This window comes from Lissotriton vulgaris, chromosome 2_2 (genome assembly GCF_964263255.1).
Source record: "Lissotriton vulgaris chromosome 2_2, aLisVul1.2, whole genome shotgun sequence".
In the NCBI taxonomy this organism is placed as follows: domain Eukaryota; kingdom Metazoa; phylum Chordata; class Amphibia; order Caudata; family Salamandridae; genus Lissotriton; species Lissotriton vulgaris.
The window spans coordinates 85,941,717-85,951,880 of record NC_141688.1 but is presented as its reverse complement, the minus strand read 5'-3'; the positions used below and the strand labels follow the sequence as shown (position 1 = coordinate 85,951,880).

Here is a 10,164-nt window from a genome sequence, read left to right as displayed (position 1 = left end):
GCTTTATGATGGGTTTGTCCGGCCTGATCGAACAGGAAACTTGGGAATGTGCGTGGTCATTTTTGGTGGGCTGGACAACGGAAAATGGGATTGACTGAGATTGTCGTCATACGTAACTTTTGAAATGTTGCACTGCCATTGGTCAGTTTGGATGCACCGAATGCTAATTTGAAATGTTGCCTGAGGCTTGATTTTTGGCATAAAATACCATGCTCCGCCTATTGAATTTGTGCAGTCTCTGACGAACCACCCGTGTGTGCTTCGTAGATCTCTGTTCCTGGTTGCAGCCAATAAACATTGGTCTTTGACGTCATCAAGAAGTATCCCGTGTCTCTGTTTGCCAAGACAGGGGAACTCGAAGGTTTCAGGCGTTCTCCCTGACGCCGCTGGGTTCTAAAAACCCGGTCCTTCAGTCTCTTAAATTCCTCACATTTAAACAGATGGCTGTATTTTCTGTTATAAATATGATACCTTGTCTACAGACCCTGGTGTTTGTAAATGTGACACTTGGAAATAGGATTATATTTAAATGATGAGTGTTATGGAATCCATATGAACATAAAATTGACTCTTCAGTTTAATTTCCCCCATTTCAAAGCGTCACCTTTACACCAGCAGGCATTGTGGTCCCAGTGGCTAATATACATGGAAAATACACAGGTTGCTTAGTCTTCAATAGCTCACTATGATTTTTACTGGCCAGCAGTAACTCTCGCTACAGAAAAGTTTGGAGACCCCTCATCTATAGCATCCACAGCCTATGGAAATGGGGTTGGAACTAGCAATCACTAAGCGCTGTTCTAAAGTAGCGTATGGGTGAACATTAAGGGATAACATAACATGTATTTGTAAAACACACGGTTGTTCACCCCTGGGCATCTTGACACTGAATAGCAGATGTTTATTGTTACCCAACAGTACTCATTTTATCGACCTCAGAAGAATGAAAGGCTGAGTGGATCTGCCAGGATTTGAACTTGTGAAAATGAGGTCAAACACTGGCCACTACAAAGGATGCAATAGTTCACTAACCTACCAGACCTGTCCAGATGACACCTGTAACTCTGATTGGGCTGGACCTCACTCTGCACATTCAGACCTGTTGATCCAGGTGCCTGCACACTATCTCAGCATGAGGTCAGCTAGTGAAGACATGGAGACTTAAGTTAATTGTACAGTGAACAATTCTGTTACACATCAGCGACCTTCTTGTCTTTTTAATAACAGATTCTTGATCCTTGCTGTAGATTTGATCTTAGTCCCTATACATCTTTAGGTAGTGGTTTGTGGCATGAATTTCAGTGTTTTGTTTTCATGCTGTGTGTTTTTTAACTGACATGTTTTATCTATTGATAGCTATAATTGTATTTTATGTATATGTCTACTGTGGTTGTCTTGTTTGTTTATACTTTTATGGTCCATTGTGATCGAAATAAGGTTCTATGGATGGAATATCAGATTCATCTTTTCACCTATTCCTTCCTTGGATAAATAGTCTCACAGATATAAACTAAAGGTCGCAAGCCATTAAATAGGCTCTGATAACCTTTATAAAAACAAAACTGGGAAATTGTGTCTGGCTAGCGAGGTCTTCCTTGTGCGAGTGCACAGTTCTTCACCATACTAGCCAGTTGAATGTTAGTCAAGTATGGTATACAGAATATATATTACTGTGTAAGGCTCAACACTGGGGTGATTCAGTCCAAAACTATTCTCACACTGATCTCTGTAACCAGAGTATGAAGTCATTCCCATTTTTAATGTGACGGAGTAGTTCATTTTACAGGTAGGTACAGATTTTTCTTCAAAGTAATTGTAATAAACACTTAATGGGGAGTGGGTCATTTGCAAGTTGCTGTCAGGGTTCCAGTAGGACCGTCAGCATTGCAGCCCTAAGAACTCCAACCTCAAAACTTTTGAAAACCAGTTACCACTGCAGATACTGTTTTGCCATCCTGCACTGTAGTTAAAAGAGCTTTTTGTTCCCCGACTCTAAGCTTGTATTTCTGCACATGTAGAGATATTGCTCCAGGACCCCAGCTCCAGTATCCCTCATCACTATAGCCTCGAGGGACCTTATCAATTCCTTCTTGTAGTAATATTGTGCAACAATCTTTACCTTCTGACTTGCAAATGGCTTTCATGCTTGCTCCCGCTGCCCATTAGGGTTTCCAAGACTCTCTTGTTCGCGTGCTTACAAGATCATGGGTAAAAGATGATCTCAAGAGAATTAACATATCGGCGTATTTATTGTATAAACCACACCCAAAGCTTACTGCATTTCTTTGGTTATTGGCTTGCAACAGGAAAGGTCTCACCATTCTTGGTAATTCCTGTTGCTACTGTCGATACCAGTTAGATTCCAGGATTGCCGATGGATCTTCTTCGCTTCTGCGGCTTCAGATTTTGTCGTGATCCCTGCATCAACGCTGAGGAAACCGGAAAAAACCTAAAGCAGAAACCGTTAGCGGAACTGTTGATTCTGTACCTAATTCACAAAGGGCCTCCGCACCTGTGGCGGTGGCCCAGCAGTCATGGCGCAGGCCCCGCACTCGTGGCAGGATCTCCGTACTGCAGTTACCCATTGCAGAGGTCCAGCCATGAGTGTGGAACTCCAGCCACGAGTGCGGAAGCCCCACAGTCGTGGCGTGGGCCAGCATTCGTGGCGGGATCTCCGTACTGCAGTTACCCATTGCAGAGGTCCAGCCATTAGTGTGGTCTCCCTGCCACGTGTGCAGAGGCCCCGCAGTCATGGCGTGAGCCAGCATTTGTGGCGGGATCTCTGTACTGTAGTTACCCATTGCAGAGGTTGGCCACCAGTGAAGTGCCTGCGCCACCAGAGCAGAGGCCCTTGGTGAATCGTCCCCAACGTCTTATTGACAGACAGCCCCTCAGCATGTGACTGGCAATGGTATCAAGGCTTGGATTCATTGGGCTTAGCCAATGCATGTTTAATGGACCCAGCTGGTGAAGAGATGCATGGCCACAGCAATAAACTGATTACCACAGTCAAATTGTGCTCAAGTTCGCGGTTTTCAGCTACCTGGGGCTGATCGGCAATTAGCTTGAGAGAAAGAGTGAGATGTTTCTTAACCGCATCGCTGCGGCGATTATTTTTCCGCTACGCAGCTTTTTTTTAAAAGCCGCGTTAGATGACGAGCTCAGCTCGTCATCCGCACACGCCCCCCCTCGGCTGATGATGAGCTGAGCTCGTCATCAGCATCGAAGGGGTGAAAGAACTCTATGTAAAATAGCAATTACACAAGTAGTAAGGGAATGATACCATTCATCACCATTCATTTTTTGACAGGTGGGAACGCCCCGCGGAAGTGACGTAGGAGCCGGATATCCCGCCCCGGATGTCCCTCCCCCGGATATCCCTCCCCCGGAAGCCCCTGGCAGGAAGTCTGGGGCCGGAAGGCCATGGCCGGAAGGCCCCGGCCGGATTTCCTGGGGGTGGAAGGTCAGGGCCGAAAGGCCAGGGCCTGAGGACGCCCCCCAGATGGCCTGTGGTGAAAGCGGGGGGCTGTGTAGGCAGTGAGTGTCCTTCACATGTGAATTAATGGCTGTGTGTAAGGGCTGTAATAGAGGGCTGGTGTGAGGTGGCTAGGGTTAGCGCCAAGTCAGCCAGTAGGACCTACAGGGGTGTTTAGGGCTATGGGGTGGCTGAGCAGAGACTTAGCTGGGGCTCCGTGTTTGTTGGGGCAGCAGGGCGATGTCTGTGCATGCCTGGACATGTCTGGGCATGTCCACTGACTAGTAGAGGCTGTAGGTGGATGTTGGTGGAGTGGCGCCGTGGTCCATCTGCGGAATGGGAGCCCTAGAGTGTTGCAGGGTGTTTTTGGGGCAACAGGCCAGCCCCCCAGGAGGCGTGCCTGTGGCCTTTGGAGTTGCTGAGTGGTGGTGTGCCATAGGCATCAGGGGCCCGGAAAGCCCAGGGTCCTAAAAGAGGAGGGTGGTAATTTTGCCGCCTAATTTCAAAAAGTCTTGGACGAAAATGACAGCGTTTATGAAAATAAAATGAAAATTAAAATGAAAATTAAGTGCAAAGTCCATTAGGGTGACGTAGAAGGACACACCCATTATGAGCTAACATTGTATATAAGGAGGCCCTTAACGCCTAGGGCTATACCATTCGGCAAGCGAGAACCCGAGCATCATGAAGCGGTACAACTACATAGCCCCGAGGGATCCCCGCCAACAAGGGGTGAGCCCGATGGACAAATATTTTCGGCACTTGAACCCTCCGGTAATAGATGAGCAAACGCTGCAAGAGACCCCTAAAGAGGAGAGTGGCCAAGTTTCAGGTTATCATGAGGACCTGTGCCGGCGGATGGCCTCCCTGAGCCTTGAGGATCGGCCGCAGCTAATATCGCCTATTAAGGGGTCATCAAGTGCCAGCGAAACCGCAAGTCAAGAGGAAAACTCTGAAAATAGGGTCACAGAAATGGAAGTTTCGGGAGAAACTATAATCTCACCCCAGTACCAGATGTATGAAGATATGAGATCTCTGGAGGAGGAATCAAGGGCCCGTGCCGCCGGTGGTCAGCACAATGCTGAAATCAGCGACGATCAGGAGCCGATGGACATTGACATATCCCAAGATTTCAGAGCGGCAGCCGAAGCCACTTCAGATGTGGAGGTGGGTATTATCTTAAGGTAGATAGTTTAAACAGTTGTGATGCCTTATTTATTTTTTTATTTATTGTTAACTAATCCCCTTTTCTTTCTTTTTTGAACAGCAGAATGCAGGAGAAAATTGCACTGAGGTGGAGGAGACTTCAGGGGCTGCTAAGACCTTCATTATGAACTGCTTGTGCTGTTCAAAACAGATTGAAAGTTCCACCAGCCAAAACAATGAACTGTGTAAGACCTATAAAAAAGCATTGGACTTGATAGATCTTGAAAAAGAGACCATATGTGCAACATGTATGGATAGAGAACATGTGAAGGCCTTTGCAGCCAGTGTTGTGCATGCCTGTCTCAAGAGAGACTTTTATTCTAGATGTTATGGTCATAAAATTAAGGATCCACAACAGACTGCTCATGACTGCCTGTATCCATCTTACACGGCTGAAACAGCCCGCTATATATGTCATTTGATAGACCCCTGTAAGTTATATAAACTGTTTAAGTCTGTGTACAGGACTGCAGCCCTAAAAAGCGGCAGACCGGCTGTCATTAGGATCTTGTCGCAGGCCATCAAAGAAATCCAAAATGCATATCATATTCGCGCAAAACTTTCTGACATGAGGAGTCTTTGCAGATCAATTATTAGAAAGAGGGTGGAGCGATCTATAGAGAAACATGCTGTAGATGTATATTATAAAAATAGAAGTCAGATGGGGTGTATACAGGTCCAAAAAGTTTTATTTTAAAATTTAATAAAGAGAGAACCTATATTCCGGTGTTGTACAAAGGTTCATAGCATTATAGCCCGAATGTTAAGACATGTTGAAAAAAAAAAAAAAAAAAAAGCTGATGTATAAGCTACTCTTTGACTGTTTAATACTTATTTTCAGGATATGGAAGTGGAGATGTCTATCCAGGATTCTTATGAGTCATCGCCTGAATACCTATGTGTCGCCAAGGTGTTATATGATTTACTTAAAGAAAGAATTGCTGAATTACATCCAGCAAGCTTAGGCCGTTCAAAAATGGTGCGCTTGCTAGAGGTCCACAGCCACGCGAGCCCCAGATGTTTATGCGGATGCGGTGCAAGTATGTGGGCCCCTGTGAAGGATGTATTTTGGAGCAACTATATATACTATATGAGAGGCTTAATACTGCCCCGGAGGGCCAGCTTAAATTTAGCCTTTGAGCTCCTAACTGATGATTATTTTAAAAGCAAAGGTTTTCTGCTGTGCGAGAGAGAATTGTATGAACTATTGACAGCCGCTAGTATCCTTGCAGTGCAGAGTTATTGGAGGGGTGATAGGGTTAACCTATACAGTGCTATGGACTATATAGCTTTAAAAATATCAAGATGTGTGATTCTACGACGACAGCTGAGACAAGCGCCACAAGCCTGTACTCCTTTTTAATGTTGGGACCGCAGTCAATGTAAACTTGTAAACTCTGGAGTGATGATTTCTTGTTATCTTATTTACTTATAATAAACTGTCTATACACAAAACAAGCGTCTTTCATTTTGTGGTTCAGAAGTGGTAACATGTCGGGGGGTGTGTTAAAGAAGTTTTATTATGATACAAAGGATGTCTCGAGCTTTGGCAGTGGCGAAGCCTTGTTCAAAAGGGCTAAAGCAGAAAAGGAACCCATCAGCAGAGCCCAAGTGCAGGAGTGGCTATCCGGTGAAGAAGCCTATTCACTACACAAGCCAGCGCGGAGACGTTTTAAGAGGAGACCCACTATTGTTAATGCTCAATTAGACTATCAATGGCAGGCCGACATAATAAGTCTACAAGATCTGGCAAAACATAATAATGGATCCAGTTACATCTTAACAGTTATAGATGTATTGTCTAAATACGCCTTTGCAGAAGCTCTAAATGATAAAAGTGGAGCAAGTGTCACCAAGGCCTTTAAAGTAATCTTTAGGAAGGGCCGAACCCCTCAAAAACTACAAACAGATGCGGGAAAAGAATTTTTAAACAAAACCTTCCAGAAATTATTAAAAGAACATGGGGTACAGCATTTTGTAACTAACACGGAGGTAAAAGCGGCTGTTATAGAGCGCTTTAACAGAACCTTAAAATCTAAATTGTGGAGATACTTCACGGCATACAACACATATCGATATTTACCTGTTTTACAGGATTTTTTAGCTGTTTATAATGCCAGCTATCACAGAACTATCAGAATGGCTCCTGTAGAGGTAACAGCCGACAATTCTCTGAATGTGTGGAGAAGGGTATACGGCCGTTACTTCAAAGGTGAAGTAAAGAAGCCTGTTTTTAAAAAAGGGGATCACGTCAGGGTTTCAAAATTGAAAGGGCTCTTTACTAAAGGTTATCAACAGACATTCAGCGATGAGATATTCATAGTTGATAGTGTTGAGCTTAAAGAAGGCATGTACATTTACAGGTTGAAGGACTACGACAGTGAACCAGTGACAGGCGTTTTTTACAGTGAAGAGTTACAAAAGATCCCAGCGGATGTAAATAGGATTTACAGGGTTGAAAAGATTCTAGAGTGGAAAGGGAGGGGTGCAAAAAAACAGGCCTTTGTTAAATGGCGAGGATGGCCTGAGAAATTTAACAGTTGGGTGTCGGCCAGCTCTCTGCAGGACGTGTGAACGCCTATAGCTCAAAAAGAAGGTGGAAGCAAAATGGAGACAGCCTCCTTTTATATTACATTGCCCTCTAACGCATCGTTGAATATGTTCCCTGATAATAAAATATCAAATTACACTGTCAAACTGGCTAAGGCAGTGGATTTGAAAGGGGAATGGGAAGTTGCCCTGACAGAAATACAATACCCGCGTACCTGGAATACATTTAAGAGGTCTGAAGCTAGATTCACTATAGAGAAGTCAAAATCTGAGTCGATTTACATCATAAATTTTCCTCACGGGTACTACCCTACAGTTAATGCTGTGGTGGATGCCATTAACAAGACAATGGCCAGTACTTCGGGGCTTTCCGACGTTCAACTGGTGCTAGATAACGTCAGAAGGAAAGTTTTTATTAAAGCACCCAGCCAGGACACGGTCTTTACCACCAGTGGAAAGCTGAGCAGAGTTTTAGGAACGGTCCAACATATAAAAAGCAAACAGGAGCTAGATCTGACATGTCCAGATATTGATGGGGGTTTTTACACACTCTATGTTTATACAGATATAATAGAACCCCAGAGGGTTGGAGATAGTTACGCTCCCCTACTGAGATGGGTTCAGGTGAGGGGTGAAAACAACACAATAGCTAATATTCAATATATTAAACCTGACTATGTCACAATTTCTAAAAATCATTTTGACACTATAACAATTATGATCTTTGATGATCAGTCCCAGCCGGTGTCCTTTAAATACGGGAAAGTTATTGTTAAGCTTCATTTCAGACCCCGCAGCGGTGGTGACTATTAAGAGCTCAGCATGGGGCCCACGAAAGCCTACGGCAACCCTTCTATGTATAGAGAGTATTACAAACACCAGGCGGGGTATGGAGGGCCCCCATACTTTCAAGGAGCTCCTGTTATGTATGGGGCTGGTCTAGGAGGTTTTTTCCGGAGTTTGTTCCGAAGGGCCATGCCTTTTTTGAGAAAAGGTTATGAAATTGCAAAACCGCATGTAAAGTCAGCTGCCCAGAATATAGCCCAGGATGTGGTGGGGTCTGTGAAGTCTGCTGTAGTTGAACGTATGAACAGACAACCTCAAGAAGGGTCAGGCCTACTGTACAAGCCCCGCCTCAGTATTAAAAGGAAGAGGAGGACATCCATGCGCCGTGGACCCCCTGTACCCTATAAAAAAAGGAAACGCTCTTCAAAAAGAGCTCACAAAAGAAGATCCCCAAGGCGGAAGAGAGCTACGAAGAAGAGAGCAGCCTCTAGCCTTAACATTTTTTAAAAGGAGTGACACGCTAAAAGATGGCTTTTGTACACTGTGCTTCGGGGGAATGCGCCAAGTCAGAGTTAGATCTGTTCTCTCTAAAACCAACACAGACCAGTATCGAAAACAGTTTTTTCATGGAGGTATCACCTTTAGCGGCCCTCACGCCACTGGCGCCTATAGAGTTTTACGTATCAGGATCCACTGATATGTATCTGGATCTCAACAATACTCTGCTACATGTGGTGTGTAAAATTGTGAAAGCAGATGGATCAGATATTGCTGCAACCGCTAAAGTGGCTACCATTGCTTACCCCATAGCGACCATGTTTAATCATGTGGATATTACCTTGGGCGACAGACTCATCACGCAAAATGACAATATGTACGCCTACAGGGCTTACATGGAGAGTATCCTGAACTACAGCAGCGATGCCTTGGACACGCAACTTTCAGCCGGTCTTTTCTACAAAGATACTTACGATAAATTTGAAAACACTGCCCTGGATGGCCCCAACACAGGCTTTGTAAAAAGAGCAGGGTTTGCTGCAGAGAGTAAAGAGTTTGACCTCCTGGGCCGAATACATTCAGACCTCTTCTTCCAAGATAAACTAATCGTTAATGGCATAGACCTCAAGATCAAACTCAATCGTAACAAAGATGCCTTCTGCCTCATTACTGGGGATGCCGAACACTATAAACTGCTCATACAATCTGCAAGTCTGTATGTAAAGAGAGTGAATGTATCACCAACAGTCAGATTGGCTCACGCGGAGGCTCTACAACTATCTAATGCTAAATATGCCATTGAAAGAGTCTCTATGAAAGTCTACAGCATACCTGCGGGGACCAGATTAACACAGCAGCAAAATTTGTTTCTGGGGCAGCTACCAAAACTTGTCATTATTGGGTTTGTTGACAATACAGCCTTTAGTGGGGCATATAACTCCAACCCTTTTAATTTCAAGCACTATGGCGTCAACTATGCGGCCCTAGTTCACGAGGGAGCTGTCATACCTGCAAAGCCATACACGCCTAATTTTGGAACTGGAAATTTTATTAGAGAATATCTTGGATTAGTGTCGATAACTGGGAAGCACCTGCGTGATTCAGGGGTTGTCGTATCACGTGAAGGATATGGAGCCGGCTACACGCTATTTGCCTTTGATCTGACCCCGGACATGGAAGATGGGGACCATTACAGCCTGGTTAAAAATGGAAATCTAAAAGCTGAATTCCGCTTCAGTGCAGCCCTAACTACAAATGTGAACATGGTCGTTTTTGCTGTATTTGATAGTGTCATACAGGTTAATCACGCCAGGCAGATTCTGTTTGACTATCTCTGAAAATAATACAAAATGGACACTGTTCAGATAAGAGCCTTCTTAAGCCGACATAGGGCCGCTAAGAAATACTTTTTGAATGTTTATCCCAGCGACGGCTTGCCTAAGGAGATAAGTTATGAAAGGCCACGATCTCTGGTCTTTAACACAGATCCTCATCATAAACCAGGAACTCACTGGGCTGCTATGTTTTTGGACAATGACAGAGTAACTGTGTTTGATAGTCTTGCAGAGTTTCCGGAGCACAGCATCTATACAAAACCTATATTCAAGTATTTAAAAAAAGTGGCTTCTAGAGTAGAATATAACAAGTTG

At 44.4% G+C, this 10,164-nt stretch overlaps 1 protein-coding gene across 1 annotated transcript; it reads left to right on the top strand.

Annotated features, from left to right (window-relative positions):
* Positions 1–8,544: 8,544 nt before the first annotated feature.
* On the top strand, positions 8,545–9,852 carry LOC147729052 (uncharacterized protein F54H12.2-like). Its single transcript, XM_086959786.1, has one exon. It carries the CDS (start codon positions 8,545–8,547, stop codon positions 9,850–9,852), a length of 1,308 nt encoding a protein of 435 aa, XP_086815912.1.
* The last annotated feature ends 312 nt before the right edge of the window (positions 9,853–10,164 follow it).

Excerpts from the sequence above, each read along its gene's own strand:
- LOC147729052 (XM_086959786.1), top strand. The coding sequence starts at position 8,545 with ATGGCTTTTGTACACTGTGCTTCGGGGGAATGCGCCAAGTCAGAGTTA.